At 41.4% G+C, this 25,443-nt stretch overlaps 1 protein-coding gene and 1 long non-coding RNA gene across 17 annotated transcripts in view; one reads left to right on the top strand and one right to left on the bottom strand.

Annotated features, from left to right (window-relative positions):
• The window catches only part of Sybu (syntabulin), a 102,317-nt gene extending 78,138 nt beyond the window's left edge, over nucleotides 1-24,179 (top strand). For 7 of the 16 annotated variants that reach the window (XM_087558664.1, XM_087558661.1, XM_087558660.1 and 4 more), the window contains 4 exon segments: nucleotides 13,254-13,356; nucleotides 18,444-18,647; nucleotides 20,660-20,809; nucleotides 22,383-24,179. In XM_087558664.1, coding sequence (XP_087414790.1) covers nucleotides 13,254-13,356; nucleotides 18,444-18,647; nucleotides 20,660-20,809; nucleotides 22,383-23,484 — 1,559 coding nt within the window. In that variant the 3' untranslated portion in view covers nucleotides 23,485-24,179. 16 annotated transcript variants of the gene reach the window in all.
• Nucleotides 6,297-13,002, bottom strand: LOC134479721 (uncharacterized). Its single transcript, XR_015624797.1, has 4 exons — nucleotides 12,706-13,002; nucleotides 9,298-9,654; nucleotides 7,872-7,973; nucleotides 6,297-6,894 (listed from the first exon to the last, which is right to left on the bottom strand). It is a non-coding gene; the product is annotated as an uncharacterized LOC134479721 (long non-coding RNA).
• Nucleotides 24,180-25,443: the final 1,264 nt, after the last annotated feature.

Genomic DNA, 25,443 nt, shown 5'->3' with positions numbered 1-25,443 from the left:
CTCCTGGCCTGCTTTCTTATAGAACCCAGGAGTACCACTGTAGGAATGGCACCACCTGCCCACAGTGAACTGGTCCTTCCCCTCTGATCACTAATTGAAAAATGCCTTACAGCTGGATCTCATGGAGAAATTTCCTCAACTGGGGCTCCTTCCTCTTTGATGGCACTAGCTTGTGTCAAGCTGATCCACAAAACCATCCATGCAGCCTAGCTGCCTGACTGTAGGCTCTGCCAGTTCCCTGAGATCTTGAGGACTGGAACTGTATTCTCCATGTTTCTGCCCCACACAGAGTCCTAGAATGTACAAGACACAGCGCATACTTGAAATAAGCTGAGTTAAATGTCATCACCTTGGAATAAAGCTGTTAGATCTTTGTGAGTTGTGATGATCAGCTCCCAAACTGGGAGGAACTCAGACTCAGACAAATCAGTTGGCTCTGACTTGGGGAGACTCATCATCCCTCAGAACTTCAGGTCCCTCATCCTTCCTCTTTCTAGGAATAGAAGGATGCAAGGGAACAACAGAGATGGAGTTCTTGAGCAAGAAGGCTCTGAGGACACACAGCTTACAATAGCATTGTCACCCAGCACTGGCATTTGTAGTCACAGATCTCTCCCAGGCCTGTGGAACTGTAGTCTGCTGTCAGTCCTGTGCCTTCCACGTTTCTGTTCGTGTCATCAATTAAGCACATTAAACAGAGTAAGGACGAGGATAGAGCAGGGTGACATCCTGCCAGAGATGACGGTAGTTCATTAGCCAGGCCTCTCTGCGAACCGAAGCATGCTATCACCCAGTGCACATGGCAGCTTTGGTTGTCAGAGTATCATAAATGATCGTATCAAATGTCTACTGAATTCCAGACATGTGCTTTCTATGACAACCTTAACCCTGTCAGAAACAAGGAGTGTTTTTCATATGTGACTCTCAGTGATCAGGGAACTATTGCTGGCTCTTTTTTGCCTTCATATGGGACTTTTTCTATAATCTACAGTGATCAACACCAATGTCAATAGGGGGTGGGTTTTCTTCCTCCACAATTTGTCCCTTCATCTACAACCTGCATATTTCCCTCCCATTTCCAACCTGCCACCACTCTGTAATTACACAAGAACTGGTAGTATTGCTGGAAGCAATCATATCCCTAAGCATTATCCAAGCCTTTTCTCTACCACAGGGTGAAACACTCTTTGAGTCATCTGCAGTCCGGGTACCATGCTTGCCTCTGGGGACGCAATGAGGAATAAGACACAGGTCTTCCCAACCACAGGCTAATACCCATAACTGAGTTTTAAGAGAGTTGGGAAAGATGGATAGAGGTAAAGTGAAGGGAGTATTGATTTGTTATAAATAACATCAATCTGTCCATCCAACCTAAGGGGACATAGGAAAAAGAAGATTTTTAGCTTGATCACAACCCCTTCCAGAAGACATCACTGAATTATGACTATGAAGGAATTTTTAGTGCTGCAAATATTGTCAGGGTAACTGTGCTTCCTGCAACCTTAGTCCCTTGGAAGTGATGGTGAGTAAGCTCATGGACAAGTGTGTTAAAACATACCCACAATAGCATACGATGTAATGAAAGCTTGTGAGGCTAAGACCATAAAGGAGAGGGACCCACTCTCTCCTAGAATCAGGTAAAGGTCAAAGGTTAACTGAGACCTGAAAAACAGGTAGTCGTTAGACAAGCCTGAAGGTAAAGGAAATAATTCTAGCAGAAGGAATGGCATGTGTGAGAGGGTGGCATTGTAGGCATCATAGGTCACACTAAGGTCAGTGAGCTTTGTCTCATTTGTGTCTTACCTCACACAGGTGGCCCAAAAGAGCTTAAGGAGGGAATTATCTAAAGAGCTTTATGCTCTGGAACAGAATAAAGGACAAATTCTGGAAAGAATAAAGTATCTGGAGCCACATCCAACAGTTGGGCCTAAGCCTGGAAATTGCAAGTAAAGCATGGTTGTTTCAGCCAAACATTAGTAGGAGCTTGGGGAATCCTGCTGCAGAGCAGGGAGGAAGGATTGTAGGAGCCAGAGGGTCATGGAAACCACAAGAAAACCCATAGAATCAACAAACCTGGACCCACGGGGTGCACTAAAGTGAACTGAAAATCAGGGAGCCTGTACAGGTCTGGCTTAGGCCTTCTGTGTATACATTATATTAGCATAGCCTGGTATTCTTGAGGGACTCCTAACAGAGGAATTGGGGCTGTCTCTGACACTTTTGCCTGCTTTGGGGACCCTTCTCCTCATACTGGATTGCAGGGTCCAGTTTTAATTTGAGGGGAGGTGCCTAGTCTGATTGCAACTTGATACGCCTTGTTTGTATTGATGTCCCTGGGAGGTATGCCCTTTTCTAAAGGGAAATGCAAGGAGAGTAGGTAGGGAGGGGCATGGTGGGGATGGGGGAACTCTGTTCAGGATGTAAATTATGAGAGGATAATTTTAAAAAAGGAAAAATGGAGGTTCAGGTAGAGCACACAGAATGGGAAGGAGGAGGCAGGCAGATCAAATCCAGGGTTGAGCAACTGATGACAGTAGGTAGTGACACATTGAAAGCAAGACCCTGGTTTCTGTACCAGTTCACTATAAACAGTCACGTAGGCCACTTGGTAAAAGAAGAAAGAAGGTAGATAATGGCAGGATGGCATTTTCATAGGGAAGTTTCCAGCAGCAGATGAGAAGGACAAGAACTTCAGGTCAAAGATGGAGATACTGCAGGGGACACACTGTTGCAGGGGCTCCTCTCACCACACCAGTAAGAACCCTTATCTAATTGGTGTTCTAGTACTCGTAATTCATCTAAAAACATATTTATAATATGTTATCCCATCTGAGAATGCAGGCTCATTCCTGTTAGGGAGAATTCTTAGGGAAGCTGTTTAGCAACAGACATACTAAGTGTGACTCCACATGGTTCAACAGCCTGATGATGATGGTGATGATGATGATGACAACGATGACACAGAATCTTTAATGTTCAATTAAGGAAAACATCGTGATTTTTTAATGACTGCAGTAATCCCAAGCAGAAGGAATTCTTTAATTACTTCACTGGAATGAGGACACTGAAGCACAGTGCGGTTAAGCCATTGCCTGAGTTCACACTGTCCTATTGGAAGAATAGAAAGGTGGCCCCAGAATCTGCTGCTAGGATACACTCAAGCAGACTGGGTTGACAGTTGCAAGGAACACAATCAGTATAACTCAATACTCTGCCAAGTAAAATCAATTAAAATTTCACATTTTAGATGTAAAATGTGTAAAAAAACAACTCCCAAAATATATACTATAGTGTATAACTATACTTGAAATAACAGTCAAACCTTCTGTCCCATTCTGTCAGAGGCAGTCTCTGAGAAAACTTCCTCGTGAGTCATCTCAGGCAAGGAGTGCCTGAGAGTGGTGGCTCTGGAGTTTCTGTACCTAGAGGGCTCATCCGTACGGAGCCCTGTCCCACCTGTAAGTTATTTAAGTCCATAAAGATCATTCTCAGTGAGTCAGAGACATGTTTCCAGGTGACATCAATACACCCTCCAAGAACCACACAGTAATTAGAAGGACGATCACCAGTGACTTTTAGGACAAAGACTAGTCTAAAATAGCTCGCATCACCACCTGACCTGCTCTGCAAGCAGTTATGTAACTCCCCAAAGGCATGTTGGCACAGTATCAGCTTTAGCTCAGGGATGCTTTCATGACGATATCTTCACTTTGCTTTTAACTACTTCAAAGCAGGTTGGGTGTTTTCTAATAGAGACTTTAAGTGGTGGTGTTCTCTTCTTAAATAAATAAATAAAACCAAAGAAACAAAGCTTTCATTAAAATTCATACATGTCCCTCACTTTCAGCTCAAACCTGGTGCGTGGCCCCAAGCTCTGAGCTGGCATGGTCAATGACACACAGCTGTTTCCCCTGTTCACCACCCTGTGACCAGGGTGCTTGCCTTCAGAGAGATTGCACAATCCAGTAATTTAGTTATCTTCTCACATCCAATGACTTGTCTCCTTGTCAAAGCAGGAGGCAGAGTTGTGGAAATACTGGCAAGGCTACCAGAGCATGAAGAACCTCTTGATGTTTCAAGACCAAGCAAAGTAGGAAGTATCATAAAGGGCAGTATGAGCATAGCCACGTTGGACCTGAAAATTGAGATGGAGTAGAGCACAGGTTCTGGGTGGTGGTGGTGGTGTCCTACTTTGTTTTGTTTTTGTTTTCTGAACTCATTGGTCTCAGTGATGAGATGGAGTATAAAGACAGTGGTTCTGTAGAACATTTCTTTTTACCTGTGGATCTGTCACATGTATGGATTTGTTCTAGCTTTTATGTGAAAGAGTTGCATTCCTGGAGATGAAATAAGTATCAGACTGAAAAATCTAAGAGTTGGAGTGTATCTCAATTGATAGAGGGCTTACTCAGCTAGGTTTGGGGCTGGAGAGATGGCTCAGTGGTTAAGAGCACTGACTGCTCTTCCAGAGGTGCTGAGTTCAAATCCCAGCAACTACATGGTGGTTCACAACCATCTGTAATGGGATCTGATGCCCTCTTCTTGTGTGTCTGAAGACAGCTACAGTGTACTTATATATAATAAATAAATAAATCTAAGTTCTTCCTCCATAATCCTTTCTCTGGCTCTGCTTCTATACATGCTGGGATGGAGATGTGATTCAGTGAGGGTGATTATAAGACCAGAATTAAGAGAATAGCAATCCTGTGACATAGACACTATTTTGTTTACCTACATAGCTTACATAGCCCCTAGAACGCAACATGACATATCCTATGGTAATCTTCCCTTCAAGGATGAAGGCAAGGCACAGAGAGGTTATGAACTTTTCTAAAGCCACATAGCTAGCGCATGTGGCTATTCATAATAAACAAGAGAACGGCTTCAGGAGGATCTAACATATAAGTAATAAAAACAAGAAGTAATTCATGAGCTGGGATGAAAGACCACGAAGAGGTGGGAACAAGAGCCTGGCTGAGTCTACTGTATAACACTGGTACATTCAATAGTATGAGGGTCAAAGTGATGCTCTGGGGATGTCAAGGGTACAAGCCAGAGTGAACCTCCACTGTTTGATGGGTTATTAACTGGGATGCTCTCATCACGGCTGTGAAGGGTGAATAGGTGCTGATTGTGCACAGTGGACTGAGTTGTCCCCGAGACATTAATGACCAGTAGAGACAAAGATGGGGGGGGGGGCATTTAAGGCTTTTAGATTTTCGAGTTGGTTTGTAAATGAACTTAAGTATGGAAATGAGGAGCTGTTTCAGAGTCCTGGTGGATGCTTTGCCAGTGAGTTGTAAATTTTATGCTGTCTTATTTCCAGCAAGTGGGAGTTTTTGTTCATTGGGATTTAGCAATGCAAGCTGATTATACTACTATCTCCACAAGAAGAGAGGGGATGAAGAGGTATAAAAGAGGAAGACGCATGTCCATCTTTTTTTTTTTCCTGTCTTATATTCTGGACAGCCCTATCCTGAATTTTACTATTGCCAGCATCTTGTCCACATTGTCCTTCCCCACTCCCTCATCGCCTTCCTCCATTCCTGCCCCCGACATGGCATTCCGCTTCCACATCACTGCCACCTTTGTACTCCCCTTCCCCAATATAGATTTTCCTGTCAGACGTGCAGAGCAGCCTCTCATTTTGGTAAACGCTAGATGAACACTTCTTAAATAGAAGTAACATCCTTTCCAGCTACATTTGCTAAAGGGGCAGAGACTCTGTTCAGCCCAGCAAACTGATGGATAAAAGACAAGTAACATGTAAGTTAAAAAAAAAAAACTTCAGGAAAGACTTGCCATTATTACCAGGTCCTCGAGGTAATTAATTAGAATGAAATTCATGACCCACCTCTGTGTGTGGAACTCTTCCAAAAGCAGTGGGGGGCTGTGGAAACTCCTGGAGCCCACCAGCATCCAAGCCTGTTCCCAGTGCAGAACCTACCTGACAGGCAATAGAGCCCTATTTGAGGGTCCTTTTTTTTTTTCCTGTTCAGTATCTCTGCCAACTATACATGGGCCACATCAAAGGGAAGATTGGTTTACAAACCAGTCCATATCTATGACCCTTGTTTTAGAATGAACCACAAGGGCCTTAAACTAAGCGTTAACTGCATGGTGTCATACTAACTTTGCATCCCAAGTTTTTAATGAATTTGCCTGTGTGTGTGTGTGTGTGTGTGTGTGTGTGTGTGTGTGTGTGTGTGTGTTCTCTGTGGAATCTTGAACATCTACCTCTTTTCTACCTTAGTGTATTTACCTATAAAATAAGAATACTATTACTAAACAGAAGTGGAAATTCACGTGAAATTTACTAAGAAATGACACCAACACCAGGTATATAGCAAACACTCAATACATTTTCATTATTATTTCAGTACAAGGATCAAAGACATTGCAGACAACATCATGCCTGCCCCTGAGAAAGATCCACAATAAATACTGTGCTGAACTCATACATCATTTTTATAATCACTTGATAACAAAGGTAGTTTCTGCTGGAAACGTTCAATTAAGAGCTCCTAAAACAAAATAAAACTCTCTCTGTGTGTGTGTGTGTGTGTGTGTGTGTGTGTGTGTGTGTGTGTGTGTGTGTGTGTGTACATACAGTTTCTAAAGACAGAAACTTCTAAAACAGACTGCCCACAGGTTGTTAGTCCAGGAAGCTGTACAAGTGCCATAGGGACTGAGACTTGCTTTCAGAAAATTCCAGGGAAGTTACCATAGCAGTCAGAAACCTGGCCAGGTGGCTTTCAAGGTCTAAGAATGTAAGGGAGGAGGTATCGAAAAGTGGTTTCCAAAAGAGCCACAGGTCATGGTCCGCTCCACCCAGTTCATCCCCTTATCTTCTGGCTCAGCTACCTGTCTTTGGCAGATATTCAGGCAATGCACCTGTGGAACAAGAGAGAACGAGAGAACTTTAAACAAGGCCTAAAGAAAGCTCAACAAAGGAAGGAAAAGTGAATACAGCCTGTAACTAGATAACTAGATTCTTAGTTTTGGTTAAAATTTTAAAATCTCTCTTAAACTTTAGGTGCATTCATATTCATTCTCTCTCTCTCTCTCTCTCTCTCTCTCTCTCTCTCTCTCTCTCCTCTTAAAGGTTCAGGTTAATATTTACTTAGCAAATGTTTGTTGACCATTTGTCCTGCCACATGTCTGCTGTAGGAAAGAAGATAAGGATTCCACCCTTGTATGCCTGTGGTAAAGAGAACATGAGTTTGTACACAGAGTGTGTTTGAAACACTCATTAATACCCACATCATCAATAAGTTAATGATTATTATACTCTAGCATTTCTGATCCTCAGCACAGAGCTTAACAAGTAGGGATTTTCCTGGGCAACACCCTTAGATACTCCAGTAGGTGTAAAAGGAAATGACATAGGAATGTGCAGTTTTAATGGCTGTCATAATTGTGCAGCCCATGGAATAGAACTTGAAGGGAAGTGGACTTTTTCTTCATGTTCTGCCCAATTTCCAAGTGGAGATTCAGAGCCTGGATTCAAATGTCTCCTGACCCAAAGCCCTCTTGATGAGACCTACATTCAATGTCTCGATTATCTGTGAAATAAAATTTTACATATGTCATCACATTTATAGTTTTGTGATAAGAACAGTATGCACATGGCCAGGAATGGCAGTAAAGTAAAGATGTGTTTGCATCTGCCCTTTCCCAAGTTACTTTATAATAAACCAAAGGAGGCCATGATTGACAGATCATTATTATCCCTTGATAATGTTCTAGAGTACAGTAAATTGCATGTGATTTTAAGATTTGCTTACACAAAAGCAGACATCCCACACCTATAATCCTGTATCTTGTTTTAATCTAATAACAGCTCTCAAGTTCTTCTCATTTCAACTTACCTATTTTACTCTTTCAATGATTGCAGTGATCCTCATAGCTGGTCCTCTTCCTGATTTAGCCAGTCACTTTTAAAAGACACTAAGAGTATCCTTCAGATGCTCCTGAGAGAGATACAATTAAAGGAGTCCAACTTTCTTTTTGTATATATTGTATCAACACATACTCTTACTGACTCTGTTTGTTTTCACACACTCTGAATAGAACACCTACTATCAGACATTTTCCCAGTTTGATAAATGCAAAATGTCTTGTTTTTCCCATATTCATGTTTTCAGTGAAAGTATGTAGTTTGCCATGTACACTAAGTATTCTTATTTTTCTGTCATATCTTCTTATGTCACTTGCATATTTCTTTTATTGGTTTGTTTTCTTTTCCTATTTTATATAAGTTTTCAGTGAAAAACGGAAAGTAGCCTCTCATCCTATGCTATCTATTTTTTCTCAGCTTGGCATTTATCTCTGACTTTTATATTTTTCCATTAGAAGTTTTATTTTAATGTACATTACAGCTAAACACTTTGAATTTGAACTTTTTTTGCTTCTAAGTGCTATTATTTATATATTTAGGTATATGGGTGCTCCAACAACTATGTCAACCACAATAGAAGTAAATCATTTCTGAACTTATAATAATAAAAATGAAAATTATACTTACAGATTTTAAAGAACATTTATTTCTGTTTCAAAATATAAGTAAGCTTTTGCTTTCAATGGATTTATCACAAGTTCCTTTTCTGAACAGCACTTGTAGCAGCCTTAGATGACTAAAGACTCAGAAGGTTCTGTTCGGTAATCGAACATTTACTTCTCAGATGCTGTCTGTGGTTGGGCCCCAAAGCCTTCCCAGATAAGAGTCTGCCTCACTAAATGGGCTTTAGGGTCTTCCACAAAGTCTGGAGTAACTGTGTGTGCACTGCTACAGCTGTTAAACTATGCTGTGCTTGTCTTCAGTGAAAACAGCTTCTCTGTCCAATCCAGAGGCAGCTGAAGAGAATAACTATGCATTTCTGGGGGGCGGGAGACGAGAATGGGAGTAGAAATCAGCCTTGATTTGAACTGAGGATATAGAAGGCTAACCTGAGTTAATTAGATAATTGTAATGACAAAGTATACCAGAAAACTTGCAGATACTTTCATGGGTAGTTTAGAAGAACTTATCAGTGTTTACTATATGGTAGGATTACCATGCGTTCAAATGCCCAAAATCAGACCTAAAAGTAGCATCCTCAAGACTCAAACACAAGATTGATTTAAAAGTAAGTATAGTTTTCTGCTTGAGCTGAATTTTTTCTTTTTTTCTTCTTTAAGGCCATGGCCTTGACACCTCTGCACCAAGTGCTTTTAACTCTAACACTAGAAGGAAGAAGAACAAAACTTCTCTACAGACAGCAATGGTACTAAAGAACAGGCAAACAAACTACCCACCAGGACTTTGGAATGCAGCATTTTGTTGCTTGAAAATTGGTTTCTGCTATTGGCTCTCTTAGTCTCCAGGAATTTGTCCTCATGAAGGTCATCACAGCCTTGTTGTCACCCAGGGCCACCAATGCAGGTGGCCAACGATGAATCTAGGTAGGGACAAAAGCACTGCAGATGGGGATGACACAAGTTTCTTAGTTCCCATCAGCCTTCCAGTCCCAGCTTTCAATAAGCGAATCATTTCTAATGCTTCATCAGAATATTTCCAGTGACTTTCCAAGTGGGTGTGCACATACAATTCATGATGAGGCAAAAATTCTCTTGGGCACAAAACTGCTACAGGCCAGTGACATTTCCAAATTCCTATGGAAATAGAATAGTTATTAAGTCTTCCAGGTAAATATATTCTTTCTCTCAAAATCCTTCTTAGAATTTAATGAGGTCAGCCAATGAGACAAGTATATGAATGCCTACAATAGAGTGTATTCATTAATATTAACTGTGTTTAGGAGCAAGGTCCCTAGGATCAGAGGATGTTGAGCCTTGGCTTCAGCCTTGACTTATTAACTGTGTCAATCTGTGCACCTCCCTGATATAAGAGCAACTTCATGGAACCTGCCTCTACTTCTTAGGGTCTGTGTTATTATGAGAAATAAATTATTGCATAAAGGTGTTTGGAATAGTTTTTGGTACATAATATTTGCTTTTAATAACAGAAAAACAAGTGTAAGTCGAGTACTTTTTGTTCATTTTATTAAGATATGCTATATTTCAAAGATTTTTTTTTACTATATAAAGGGAAAACACTATCCTGCATGATAGTGTGTTAAGTGTAAATCCTGAATAGTATATAGTACAATGTTATATTTCAGATTGAATTTTAATCCTCTCAGAATAAGAATAGTGTTTAATACTTATTAGAGCTTATGCTGTGTTTGCCAAGCATAGATCTAAGCTTTCTGTTGGGTATATATTAATGGCTTACAGTAAGCCTGTGATGTTGCTGTGAGGAAGCTGAGGCAGGGATGAGTGAAGTAATTCTCCTAAGATCCCCCAACAGAGAATGCAGAGGTAACATGTGATGTGGCAATTAGGTTCTGTGGTTCCGATGAGCTCTGTGGAAACACAGTGCAGCTACCATGAACTACAGCGTCTTCAGCAATGCCCAGTGGCACATGCTAAAGAAGGCAGTCGGGTGCTGCCTCTTCTTCCTCAGAGTTTTGCTGCCAACTAATAAGTAAATGGCAAGTCAGAGTCTCTCGTCTTTATTATTTTGTTTATAAAATTAGCTTTCTCAGCTGGGCATAGTAGCATGTGTCTATAGTCCCAGGATGCACTGATAATGGGAGAATCAACTGAGTTCAGGAGTTCAAGGTTACTCTAGACAACACAGTAAGGTCCCAATTGAAATTAAAACCTCAGAAAAGGTTCATTGATTTTATATCATGTTCCCTAAATTGTAATTTTTATAAAACATATTGTGTTTGTGTATGTGTGTATGTGTACATATATGATTGTGAGAGAACAACTTTGTGGAGTTGATTCCCTCTAATTTACTTGGGTTCTAGATTCAAGCTCAGATTACCAGTCTAGTGCAGCTTCTTCAAGCTTGTATACCAAGTGCCTTTATCCACTGAACTATCTGATGAGCCCCCAAATTATAAATATTAAAAAAAATCATCAGCTTAAGTAGGTGGGAAATAGCATATGCATAATTTCACTCCCATGTCATTCAAATGGTTTTGAGTAGAGTTGCACCTATGTGCCACCCTCAAAGTGGCTGCTAATCTTTTGCAGATGCGCAGAAGATAAGATAGAATGTACTAAAACGAAGAGGCCTTAGGCTCTGAAAATGTGTAAGAGTCAAATATATTGAGTTCCAGTAGCAATAAAACCAAAGTAACCCTTTAGCTTAAAGTCCTAATGACAAGATATCAAAAACATCCCAGATATTTATTAAAAGTCTGAATTTTTAGTAATGGTCTGTTTCTGTTCAAGAATTTCTGTTTCTCTGCAGGCAGTTATTACAACTCTGTCTTTTATGAAATGAAAACTGGGTGTTTCCAAGTAATAATTTCACATTGTAAATAATACCTTAGGCCTGGAGACTCTAACCACATGAGATATTTCTGAAAACTGCCCATCTTTGTCACTTAGTAACCAACCTGACGATCTTCTAGCAAACAAAGCTGGGGAAATAGGATGTCAGGAATAATGTGTTGCAAGACCACACAACCAATTATTTGTCTTTAAGATTGCCAAATGCTAAGGGTATTATACAGAATCAACAGTTAAATTCACAGAGCTTTGAAAGTGATGTCACCACTAGAGAGTTTCTACCATGCATAAGGAATTGCTGGTCTGGGTCTCAGTAAACTAATCTGTCAGTACTCTAATCTGTCAAAAACGGGAAAGAAAAGTTATTGTTCTGATAGCAGGTCACTCATGACTCTTTCCAAAGGAAGCTGGCATCCTGAGGGGATCTGGAAGCTTGAGAAGGGGTTTTCTCTGTCTTGTTATACTTCGCTATTGCCACTGGTGGAACTAAACAAACTTATCAGAACCTACACACCTGGGACCAAACTCTGGGTGCTCGTTGTACTAGGTTTCTCTTGCTGATTTCTAGTTGGTACCAGAACATCTGCTGATCCCCTTGGTTCCTTCTCTGCCCTCCCATGGATGAAGTAGAGCATCACAGATATGTTTTGAAGACTTGGTCCTGCCTTTAATCAAACTCCCATGAGCTTAGTGCCAATCTACTTCTTTTCTCCCATAACACAACAGTGAGATTAATGTCTATCTTACATTACAAAATTGCCACGATCGAATGACAGAAAGTACCTCATACATAGCTGATGATCTAAAGGCACCGAGTTGTCATTATAGTGAGAATAATTGTTCACTGTGAGAAATGTAATTATTTAAATCATTCTTCGTTCCCTCAGTTCAGAAATGGAGCTGGCTCTGATTCTAGGCCAATACAACATACAAATCATGTTGTAAGAGTTGAGTAAGAAGGTCAAACAATGGACATAGATTCAGATTCCAAAGCCATTTTTAATTCATATGTCTTAAAACATCCTATTTTGTTGTTTGAATTGCTCTCTGTTGCCTCTGCCCCCTCCCTTTCACTTGCCTAGAAAACCAATGGAAATAACTCCATTATTGATATGAGACAACTATGATTGTTTTTATTAGAATGGGTTTACAGGATTCCAACACACAGCATGCTATTCCAGACTCAACACGACTGTCACTTATTCCCACAAAGCCATTTACCTTTGTAAACTAACAATCCCACTTTGAAGCTCAAATTCTACATTTCTGTCTCACATGTCACATTATTGTCACTCTCTTTGGAAATCTCAATTTTCTGTTTTGGTGAAGATTCTGTCCCTAAATATATACACTTACACTTAAGCTGCTGTCATAGAAAGTCATGTCTGTAACCAGCCAGTGTTGCTTCCAGCCATTCCTGGAGCCCGTCTTCTTCCCTGCTTCTGACTGACTCTAAGCCAGAGGTGCCAAGTTCAATTCTCAGGAGCTGACTGCAACAGCTCCAAGATAAATCCTGGGAAAACTGCTTTTGCCTCATCCATACTCCTCCTTTTGCTTACACTTGGGGTGGTGTGAGCTGTTAGTGAGAGCCACCCAGGGGGAGTTGGAATCCCTGGCCCTGCTTGGGCCACTGTTTATAGTTTGCCGGAGATTGGCTCTTTGAGTAACCATCTGCCTGTCCTTCTGTTCTAGCATGTTTATGAAACGGGTGTCTTGTGCTTTCTCTTGTCTGCCCGAGGAAAGCACAAAGCTTTTGGAAGCTCTGGAATCTTGGCACTTGCAGTGTTAGAGCATGCAGCTCAGGGAGCTGGGACCTAGGAGGGAGGGCACTGGCCTCCAGTCCTTGGCTCTCCTTCCCTTCATGCTTCTCTCTCTCTCTCTCTCTCTCTTGTGTTGTTTTTCAGGTAGTGAAGCAGATTTTAGCTCCTCAAGCAGCACAGGCAGCATCTCGGCTCCTGAGGTCCACATGTCCACGACAGGAAACAAGCGAGCCTCTTTCTCACGCAAGTAGGCACTGACTCCTGCTCTGTAATTACAAAAGCTTTATGCAGGTGACTTGCTGTCCATAAGGCTCTGAGTTTGTTATTAGGAATGAGGTTTATGGTTAAGTATTTCACAGTGGTTTGCAACTGGTGGTTTTCTTACTTCCCCTGTACTCCTATTGCTGAGCCTGCCTCTAACTTAACTTTTACTAGGGAAGAAATGAAAAAAAGGGGGGGGGTGTAAAGTTCATAGATGGGCAGCCACTGCCCAAGGCCACACAGAACAGCTGGATGTGTGTCTTCTAAAGTCAGGCTGTCTTAGCCTTACACTGGTAAGACCCTCCAGAGGCTGCATGACCCTGAACAGGGGGCTTTGTTTCTCTATACTCCCATTTCTCATCTGTAAAATAGAGTTATCATGATACCTACCTTGGAGGGTTTCTGGTTAGGGCAGTGCTTGTGGTAGGCATTATAAATTGTTCACCATTAATATTAGTTGAATTGGGGCAGAGGATTATGGGAAAACACATGCCAATGTTCACATTTAGTGGGAGGAGTTCTAATCTCAGTATTTTCTAACCATAAACAGTGTCATTACTCCTCAATAAGTACTAAATAGAACTCAGTGAGAAAGCCATAATCACTCTAGTAATGTACAAAAATAATGCGATAGTAAATTTTATATATATATATATGTGTGTGTGTGTGTGTGTATATAGTTGCAAATCATTATAGAATACTTAATTTCACATGTATATATTATATACATATATTCATACACACACATATATACATATATATACAAATATACATATATTAAAATGACAGGGACCACATAGCCTGTGCAATGGGGCGTGGCTCTTTTTCTGATGGGCTAGTGCTAAGGCACCTCACTAACAAGTGAGCTTCATCAGGGGCCTGAAGAGGAGTGGTAGAGGTATCTAGAGAACACCACTTAGAGAACATCTTCTGATGTCATAGTACTACCCTGCGCCATTGCATTCAAAAATTGTCTTGAGGAATAATAGTATGTATTTTTCAAGATCCTTTGAATTTCCACAAGCTAAAAGCTCTGGGACACTGTGCAAATAATTTCCTATTTCTCCTGGTGATTGATGGTTATAAAGGGAACTAAGATACCTTCAGGGCACAGTTTCATGTTAGAAGTAAATCATCTAGACAAAGCTGTGAGAAAAGAGAGGGGTCCACAGTAAATAAGCACCATTGCTCTATCAACCCCTCTACTCTTTGGGTGTAAAATGCCTCCGGGACCACAGGGGAGGGATGTAGATATGAGTCTCCCCTGAGAAGTAAGCATATCCTTATGGTGAAAGGTGCCGAAGAAAATGGGTCCCATGGGTAATTTTATTAAGCAGTTCCAAAGAACTTGGGTTTGCAATTAGATGTCAGTAACACAGAAAAAACATTCAAGGCTGAAACTCAGGATTTTTTTTTTGAAGAGTAATCAAACTTTGATGTAGTAAATATAAAATGATTTGTGCAAATCAGATATTCCAGAATTGTTTTTTTTTACTTTTGTGGAGAGGGGAGCAGTTTATTGTTTAATTTCTATATATCTGTTCATGCCTGTATGAGTTCATGTGCACCATGTGGGTACTGCAGGTGACAATGCCCTGAAACTCAAATTACCAGCAAACTTGAGCTGCCTCATGTGGGTGGTATAAACTGAGCCCAGGCCACCTACAAGAGCAGGAATATTCAATGATGCGGGTGGGATTTAAGGGAAGGGTGCATTTGTTGAAAATATTCTTGACTGTTTATTTTTTAAAAAAGCTGTCAAGACAAATCAACTAGCTCATTGTCCAATTCTGACGGTATCTGAAGAAGTCCCTCTGCCTTTTTGTTCAATGATTAAAGCATTAATCTGTCTAGAAGCCATAAAAGGAAGAATGAGGTGTGGGTTGTTTGGAATTGGCATCGAATATACCATTGTTTATAAGGTGACTGACTCTGCATTTGGTTTCTGTATAGGAAAACAGAAATAGAGGTAACAGTGAGTTAAGTGAGCTAATATTGGTAACTGTACCACAAGAGTCTAGAACTTGGTTAAAGAAAAGAATAAGTATGTTTTTAAAAGAAAATGAACATGTGAACATGTGCTTCTACTACTAACCGCAGAGCAAACTGTCCCCCAGCTGCTGGACTGAATAACAGACAACACACTTGCCACTTTAGAGGTTTTCAGATCAAGGTTTGGTAGGATTGGTGTCTTCTGAGACTCGATGCTTGGCTTAAAGATACCTGACCTCCCTGTATCCTTACATCATCCTCTCTCTGAGCACATCTATGTCCAAATTATCCCTTATTATAGTATCAGTTAGGTTGAATAGGGGCCCAGTAGAACACTCTAATTTAAACTTAGTTACCTCCTCAAAGGTCTTGTCTCCAGATGCATTCGTACCTGAAGTCTGGGGGATTAGGGCCTTGACATGAAATTGGGATAGTGACAGTGACACTGTCAAGTTCAAAGGCAATGACAGCAGTGGATGATGATGATGATGATGAAGAAAAACCTGGATGGTGGTGGGGGCACTAGCTGAAGTCAAGGGCCAGTGACTAGGGATTATAGAGGTTTATATTAGTTCTTTTACATTACTCTGTTCAGGTGTTCAGAGGTGCAGGGTGAGCAGAATTTCTATGAGCGCCATTGTTCTTCCTGTTGACCAAAGAATTTAGGGTGTACAAGAGGAGGCAAGCATTGGGTTTGCTTCTCTGTGGCCATGACCAACATGGAAATCCAGCTTCTCCTTTGAAAATGATGGCAATCACTGGTGATGTTTATGTCCATATGTGCTAACATTTGAACTGAAGTAAATAAAAGGAGAACCAGTAATAATTTAAACATGAAAAAATTTAATTAGCTCTTAAGGCACTATGATATTCATGTCCTGAAACACATATGAAGACTTGATTATGTGTTCTACAAGATGAATAATGTTTCATAGCGTGAGGAGTCTTTGCTTTCTTCCATGTAGCCCATAAGTTCCCATGAAATCACCTAATTTAATGCTTGTCGTGATCATACATCTCAGTACTTTGTTGCCAGGTGGATGAGGAAAAGCCCAGGTGGATTGTCCAGAGAGCAACCATATCCAAAGGACAACTGATTAACTTGTTTACAGGACCAAAGTAATGTATCCCATTTTTATAAAGTGGGAAACATTGCTGTTAAGAAGTTTTAGGGGTTGGGGATTTAGCTCAGTGGTAGAGCGCTTGCCTAGAAAGCTCAAGGCCCTGGGTTCAGTTCCCAGCTCTGAAAAAAAGAAAAAGAAAAAAAAAAGAAGTTTTAAATATTCTGGTTTTGAATTCCAGCTCGGCTGCAGTCTTGTATTTTTCTTCCCTAAGCCTCAGTGATCCATGGGTAAATGGGAAGTAGAGGTCTCACCAGTCTGACAGGAGGAAGCCAAGTGCTCACACGTATCTGGAACAGTACCAGCGCCACAGAAACTATAAGGATGGTTAACGGACAATAAACTTCCCCAGGTCAAAGCTATGGATAGTTCTTTATAGTGTCTTATCTCTTACAAGGATTAGCCCTCCATATTTTCTTGCCGTCACATTGAGAAATACAATTGCCAGAGCCAGCTTGGAAGTGAAGCATAGAAAAGAAAATTCAGGCCAGGGTACATGTTCCTTTGAGCTGCTCATGAAGTTCTTCCCACCCTTGGGCTGCTGAAGTCGGCTTGTCACCAAGCCATCAGCCCATCTGTTCCATATAAAGTGTCTCCTTCCTTGTGAAAGGGAGACTCAGTCTATTTGAATGATTTCAAGAGCAAAGAACTTGTACGTTTAGAATTCAGTGGGCTTGTTAGTGTGCAGTGCCCTGACAGCACATGGAGATTACATTTGAGTTTAAATTAATGATTGCAGGCACTGAGCCCACAGGCACTAGCACTTACAGTTCTCACTGAGCTGTATCAGTGGGGCAGAGCCCTACTTACAACTACAGACAGAAGAGGGGCTCAGACAGCAGTGCTGCTACATGAGAATCTTCATTTTAATTTCCCTGTAATACCAAGCAATACTCCTGACAGACATGTTATCCTGCTTAAGTAATTTCAACATTCTCTGGATGTTTTTCAACTCTACTGAATATCAAATCCCTGGAACCAGATGAACAGGAAAAACCTAGACAAGCTGATCCTGTAATGCCAGCCTAGAGCTAAGTCGCACGAAGTTTCTGGAATAAACCTGTTTACCTGTCCAATTTGACTTAAAACAAACAAAGATAGGTCTCTTGCAATTCAAATTGGTCCTCAAACTTGTTATATAGTCAAAGATGACTTTACACTATATTCTACCTCCTAAGTTCTGGTGATACAGGAGTGTACCCACTTCAGGCTAGTTTTCCAAACAACTCTGCAGGGAAGACAGAAAGTTTGTATGCATGGTGTATGTTGTGTGTGTGATACATGGTATGTGTGTATGTGAGAGAGAATGTGTCTGGTGTGTGTTGTGTCTGTGTGATGTGTAGTGTTGGTGTAGGTGTAGGTGTGTGTGTGGGGGGGCATAAAGTAGATTTCCTAAATCTTTAGTAAATGGCAGCACCAAGACTCACACCCTGTTAATTCATTTCAGCAATCATGCCAGACAACAAAAATTACAGGCTCAAAAGTATAACAATGAAAACAAGCACACATCCTCCAGGAAGCTAAACCATTTGGAATATTGGTGTATTTAGAGGATGGGTTGGGAGAAAATGATGAATTGGACCTGTGCAGCATCTTAAGGAATCTAGCCTTTTCTCTGGAGACAGTGGGAGAGCACTGAAGGTCTTGGGGGAAGGCAATAGTATTCCAACTCCTCACTAGAAAGCCATCAGCATCCTACAGGAGGGAGCAATACCAAATAGAAACTATTTGAAAGAACAACGGAGGGAACGGTCTCTTGGGCTCATGATACAAGGCGAGCAAATATCAAGGAGGTTTTCAAAAATGCTGCTCATGAGGACCACATCAGTGGCCATATGCCCAGTCAGCTCTAGGAGTCTGATTTACTTAGCAATAACCAGCTTTGGGAAGGAGCGAAGGAACAGTACCTTGGCATCTCCAGCTACAAGGACTCTAATTAGCACCTGTAATGCTCTTTCAGCAGAGGTCCTCATGGGCGGAGCAATGGAGCACCATCCCACAAGTCTGGCAGCAGCCCACCGTCCCCAAGGGAAAAAGACCTTGTGTCTATGCTGTGCAGAAATCCACTGAGCCCCAGTAACATCCATCCTAGCTACGCCCCTTCTTCTCCAAGTAGCAGCAACTCCGGCTCCTACAAAGGAAGCGATTGTAGTCCAGTCATGAGGTAAGTTCCCATTTGCTTGCTAATTGCATGCTTCTTAATTTGTCCAGTTTGGGATTTTTCTTTAAAGGTGGGGAAAACTATGTCACTTAATTCCCTACTTTAATCTTTAATAAGGTAGTTCTCTTCTTTCTCACAGTTAGCTAATCCTTTAAGGGTTAATGCAGAAAGAACAAAAACTACCACAAGCTAAAACAACACCTAATAGTCCAAACAGTTACTGAATGGAGAGGGCTATTTCCATTTCTTAGGCACAGAAAGAAATTGTGCTGGTATTCGTTTGTTTGTTAAGTGCTTATTCAGTACCAGGGTCTGTGTTCAACACTGAGAATAGAGCGGTGAACAGAAATGGCCCTCAGACTCACTGCCAAAGAAGGATTTTAAATATCTAATAACAAAAACAAATCTAGATTATTCTGCAACAATCTGTTGCTATATAAATACGAATACGTAAAAGACAGGGCAGGGGTCTTATTCATGATGGAATGATCAGAGAGGCCACACTAACAAAATAAAATTAAAGTGATATCTGAAAAGTGAGTAGGGAGTTAATAGTAGGTGGAAGGGGATGGGAAGGAGAAGGAAGGGATGATATATCCAGAGGAAGGCTTGGAGGTTTGGGAACTGAACATGGGCTATTCTGCGCAGTGTGTGCATGGGGTGCAAGCAGCATGGGCTTGAATTGAGTCCAGAGTTAGAGGAGAATCTGGCAACCCTCCACACCCTATTCCTCTCTGGCATCCCTATTCTCATTAGTCAGCTCTCTTACTGCCGGGATGCCCAGGCTTAGCCAGGCCTGAGAAGGGCCAAGATTCCAGCTGGGCTGTGTTTGCAGAACATTGAGTGCTTCTCCACAAAACACACTGGGAAGAGTGGAGTGGCCTTGTTCCCTTTGAACAAGGAACTTTCCATTCCTATCAAATCAGCACACGTACACTTGCACTGACTTCAGAACAGTTTGAATTCAACTAATAAGAAGCAAGAACTTTAGACAGGGCAATTGTGAGGAAAATTAGGTCACTTTGATCTCTCCATCCCTCATGATCCCCCTTCCCTACCCCACACTGTTCTTTAATATAACAACAGCTTGTTAATCTGAGCTGATAACTCATAGATGACCATATACTACCCCATAGGAAACCATTCTTAAGCCTTAGAATGCAGAAACATCCTTCCACAAATGCACATGTACCTCAGGCTTCCATGTAACCATCAGCCCTAAGATTGGCCAGTATGCTACAGTCCATCATCTGACATAGTCATCTGTTCTGAGACTTCAATGCCAGCACACTGCTGCCACTCTTGTCAGCTGCACGTCTATTTGGACTTCTAGAGCAGAGTACCTAGACTGGGTGACAAACACGAGCGAGGTGGTCATCCAGTTCTGGAGAGTGAATCTGAAACGGAGCCAACATGGTCAAGTTCTAGGGAGGACTCATTTATGTGTTGGAGATTCCTCTTTATTGAATCTTCATAAAGAGGAAAGTGATCTAGAAAGCTCTCTAGCACTCTCTTAACATTTGTATTGGCATATATTAATGGTATAAAATAATGTTCTCACTGAAACTTTGGTACATGTATATAATACACTCAGATCATATTTACTCTTGGTTTCCTTCATCTTCTAGTAGTTACAGAATCTGCTAAGAACATTAATCCCATCACAAAAATTCATGCTCACCATGTCTTAATTACATCACAATTTGAGGGGAGTGTACACAGATATCCAGTATATTGCCCTCCCCTTTTTTCCATAGAAAAGGAAACAGAGCTGGAGACAAGGCTCAGTGGTGAAGAGCACTGTCTTCTCTTCTAGAGGATTTGGGGTTCAACTCCTAGCACTCAAACAGCAGCTCACAAATGTTTGTAGTTTCAATTCCAGGGGATCTGACCTCTCAAACAGACATACATGCAGGCAAAACACCCCAATGCACATAAAATAAAAATAAAGATATATTTATTAAAAGAAAAGCAATGAGGCAAAACCTAACAAATTACTTCTTGAATTACCTCAGGAGGTCTGGACGATATATGTCTTGTGGAGAAAATCATGGCGTCAAACCCCCAAATCCAGAACAGTATTTGACACCTCTGCAGCAGAAGGAGGTCACAGTGAGGCATTTGAGGACCAAGCTGAAGGAGTCTGAGCGCCGACTCCATGAGAGGTAAATCTGGACTTCCCACACTGGGAGGCTTAGCACAGTTCCTTCACAGAAAGTGCCCAAGAATCAAGACTATACTGAAGAATGAAAAACAAAACAATTTTATATTTAATAAAATTTAGCCTCAGTCTTCAGATTCATCTCATAATTGTTTTGCCTTTGCTGTTACAGGAGGTAACATGGTAGCTAGTAGGTTAGAGGAGATCCTATCTCCTGGGTGTGGTCAGTTTTGCCATAACGAATTGGGTGTGTACATGACTATTTTTAAATGGCAGAAACACTTGCAAGAACAATCCTTTCCCAGCAGAGCAGGTCACAGTGGCCCCATCAAGCCCCGACAGTCTCTGGAGACAGTGGATAGCTGTGTAAGTTGTGACTCCTGCCAGCTATCTCTATATTAAAGGAAGAGCTTCATTATTCTTGGACTGTTGTTAAGATGTAAGGGAAAAACTAAACAATGAAACAGAAAGAAAATAAATGTTAAGAGCAGGCCAGATTTTTTTGCTTCATGGTTTCCTCTTGGGACATACTAGCTGCAACTAGAAAGCTGTGTGTTAGTGGGCACAGCATTTGAATTCTGGGAACTGACTATCCCCATCCTCCTCCTCTGGTGCCACAGGCAGGATACTGTGAAGAATCCATTACCTTGACTGGTAAATGGTGGACAGACAGTACAGGCAGGGAGTCTTCATCTCCCTATTTAATTTGACTTTTACCTGATTGAAAATGACTTGAGACCCAAGCTCACGTCTGGGGTAAACCTTGTGAACTACTGTGATTTGTGGAAAAGTCCAGGGGAAATTTTGAGCCCTAGTAAGAGAAGACATAAGAAAGCAGGAAAACTTTATAAAATAGGCAAGCCTAAACTTAAAGAAGCAACACTATGTGCTCTCAGATACATGAAGATGTGGATTGTTAGATCTTTGTACTCACAAGTTACCTGAGGATATATATTTGCACTGACTTTGAAGGAATTATATATAAGAATTTCTGGGTACAGTTTTTAAAATAGGTTATTGTGAACAGAAAAGCATCTCCTAGTCACCTCAGTATACTGCAGATTGATTATTCTCTTCTCTGAGATGAGAAAGACTTTTACAAAGCTCTTCTTGAATACGTAACATTTTACTGTTTAAAAAAGTATCACTGGAATGTAAGTTATAAAAGGCTATAACTGATTTTTTTCAGCTTCTCTTTAATACACACACACACACACACACACACACACACACACACACACACATATGGAGTAGAAGAAGGCTAAAAAACTAATAGTAAAATACAAAATACTAAGATTGGTGTAGAGGATAATGCCGAGGAAATACTTGGTACATTCCCTGCTCTATAGTGAGTATTCAAAAGGGAAACAATGGCAGCTATTTTGATTCTGGTTCTGGTTACTATTATTAGCTTAGCTGTTTTACAATTAGAGGGGGAAGTACCCTGGCTAATACTTTCCAAAGGAAAAAAAATTCTGAAACTTATTTCATGTGGAAGAGCATGTGCTGTGGCTGCTGTCAGTTGTTAGCTATTTCAGAGTTGACTTTGCTTGTGACTGTGCCTGCCTTTCCTGTAGGGAATCTGAAATCATGGAGCTCAAGTCTCAGCTGGCTCGGATGAGGGAAGACTGGATAGAGGAAGAGTGCCACAGGGTGGAGGCTCAGTTGGCGCTCAAAGAAGCCAGAAAAGAGATTAAGCAGCTCAAACAGGTCATTGAGACTATGAGGAGCAGCTTGGCTGATAAAGATAAAGGCATTCAGAAGTACTTTGTGGACATAAACATCCAAAACAAGAAACTGGAGTCTCTGCTTCAAAGCATGGAGATGGCGCACAATAGTTCCCTGAGGGATGAACTGTGTCTAGACTTCTCCTTCGATTCCCCAGAGAAAAGCTTACCCCTAAGCAGCACATATGACAAGATGGCGGACGGGTTGTCTCTGGAAGAACAGATAACAGAGGAAGGTGCTGACAGTGAGCTTCTGGTGGGAGACAGCATGGCCGAGGGCACAGATCTGTTAGATGAGATAGTGACTGCCACCACCACAGAATCCGGTGACCTGGAGTTTGTTCATTCCACTCCAGGGCCACAAGCCCTCAAGCCTCTCCCCTTGGTGAGCCAGGAAGAGGGCATTGTGGTGGTGGAGCAAGCAGTGCAGACCGATGTGGTGCCGTTCAGCCCTGCCATCTCAGAGCTCCTTCAGAGTGTGCTAAAGTTGCAGGACTCCTGTCCCACAAGCTCAGCATCCCCAGATGAATCCAGAGCTGACTCAATGGAAAGCTTCTCAGAATCCATCTCTGCCTTAATGGTTGATTTAACTCCAAGAAGTCCCAACTCAGCCATCCTTCTGTCTCCTGTGGAGATTCCATTCAGCAAGGCAGCTACGGAAGCCCGTGCAAACCGCCTCATGAGAGAGCTAGATTTTGCAGCCTGCACAGAAGAAAGGTTGGACAGCATCCTCTCGCTGTCTCAGGGAGGTGTCGTGAGGCAGTACTGGAGCAGCAGTTTCTTGGTGGATCTACTGGCTGTGGCTGCCCCTGTGGTACCCACTGTTTTGTGGGTATTCAGTACTCAGAGAGGGGGTACAGATCCTGTCTACAACATTGGAGCCCTGCTCCGGGGCTGCTGTGTGGTGGCTCTACACTCCCTACGCCGCACAGCTTTCCACATGAAAACCTAATTAGTCGTTACCATGTGCCAATGTATCTGTGTAGCGTGGTGCCAGGTAGAGCAACCTCAGGTGGATCAGTGGAAGTCTCTATTGTCATTTTTGCTCCTTGCTATTTGATTTGCACTATAGTCAGTTGCAGCCTGTTCACTGTTTAAACCAGAGGTATCTTCCAAGGCATGGAAACCTGGTTCTGGTAGATGTCCCACCAGAGTGGCGTAGAAAGCATGCTTGTGCCCCTGCCGTGTTGTCTGAGGTGCCCGTTCTTATACTAATGGTTCAGAAAGAGAAAATGCAGTTTGCACTTTCACCACAGCCTCTCTAAGGCTGGGCATGTTATCTCCTTGCTTTGCTTTGTGCTGTTTTAAAATGTGTAATTGTTCCAGCATTCCAATGGTCTTGTGCATAGCAGGGGACTGTAACCAAAAATAAAAATGTATTTGTGTAATTAGTTCAAAGAAGACTCGAATAGCTCTTTATTGTCTTTCTTGGGGTTGATAAAGTTTGAGTGTTTGGATTTTTTTTTAAATGTAGCTCCAAAGTCTTAAAAGGCTCATTTGCTCTTAAACCTGTCAGTTGATGATACTATGTAAATTTACAATGTACTAACTTATTTTTTGCTTATTATATATAGTGGTTCTTTTTTTGGAAATTATTTGTACCCACACACTTCAGCATGAAAATAAAGATTAGTGTTTCCATTTAAATGTTTGTCTCCTATAATTGTGAACTTACTACTATATAAGACCAAATAAATAGATCATTCATTATCAAAAAGATTCTATAAAAGTGAAACTAAGCAAAGAAATGAGAAAGACAAAATAATTATTAAAAATAAAATGCAGGCCTGGAGAGACGCTCCAGTGGTTAAGAGCAGAAGTTAACTACTCCAGTGGAGAACCTGAATTCTGTTACCAGCACCATGTGGCTCACAGCACCTTCTGACCAAACACTGTGGCATACACTCACAAAAATCATTTCCTCCCCTCCCCTCCCTCCCCTCCCCTCCCCTCCCCTTCCTCTCCCCTCCCCTCCGTTCCATTCCTCTCTCCCTCTCCCTTCTCTTCCTCTCTCTCTGTGTCATGCAGGCTTAAAAAAATTCTTTTTTTTAACAAAAAAAGGTAAATTGTCTGACCTTGGAAAGCAGTATATAGAAAATAAGGGTAGCTCTGTGTATCTTAAATAAGGCATGCACCTGCTTGCACACATAATCAGCATGCTTGGACTCTTCCAGGGAAGGTGGCGGTTTTTAAGCTTGCTAGATTCCCAGGAGAGGGAAATTCCAAGAGTAGTATCCATCCTCCACCCTCCTCTTTCAGTGAAGGGATTGGGTGGATGGAGGAGGGTGTCTGCTTTGATTATTGTTTCTTACTGGCCTTGAGAAGCAGGCATTCTACTTTATAAACAGGGAGCTAAGAAGCCACAGACAGCAAAACTGCTCAAGAACTCGAAGTTCATCTTCAGAGCCAAGAGTTTAAGTATCTGCAAGGCATCTCTTGTACCTTACTACAGAAATGGAGGTGATCAGGCATGTAACTTCTCATCTCAAACCTTTTCCTCCATAGCACTTTAAATATGTGCTGACACTGTTTACTTTAATATTATATTACCCATATTTCCTATTGATATGCTAGCTCTGTGAACAGGCAAAACACTCTGTGTTTTGTCCTACGCATGGATATCAAGAACTTAACCTGGCATATAGATCTGAAAATCATTGCAAAACAATTCATCTAACAGCCACTAACTGGGATCTCACAAGCCAGAGAGCTAGTTGACTGGATTGGTCAGGTAGGCAGGGTGCTTCCATGGCTTTGTCTGTAAAAGAGTCCAGTGCTTTCTAACAATTTTAGGCTGAGATAATGTGCTTTGACCCAAGAGAGACAAATAGGTAAAGCTAAGGAAGATAACTCTGAGTAACACCACAAGTGAATCATGAGAAACAATGAGTAAAATGTTACATACACACAC

This window comes from Rattus norvegicus, chromosome 7, assembly GCF_021556685.1.
Source record: "Rattus norvegicus strain SHRSP/BbbUtx chromosome 7, alternate assembly SHRSP_T2T, whole genome shotgun sequence".
Classification (NCBI taxonomy): Eukaryota; Metazoa; Chordata; class Mammalia; order Rodentia; family Muridae; genus Rattus; species Rattus norvegicus.
Note: the sequence above shows the minus strand (reverse complement) of the source record. Positions and strands in the feature narration are given on the sequence as shown.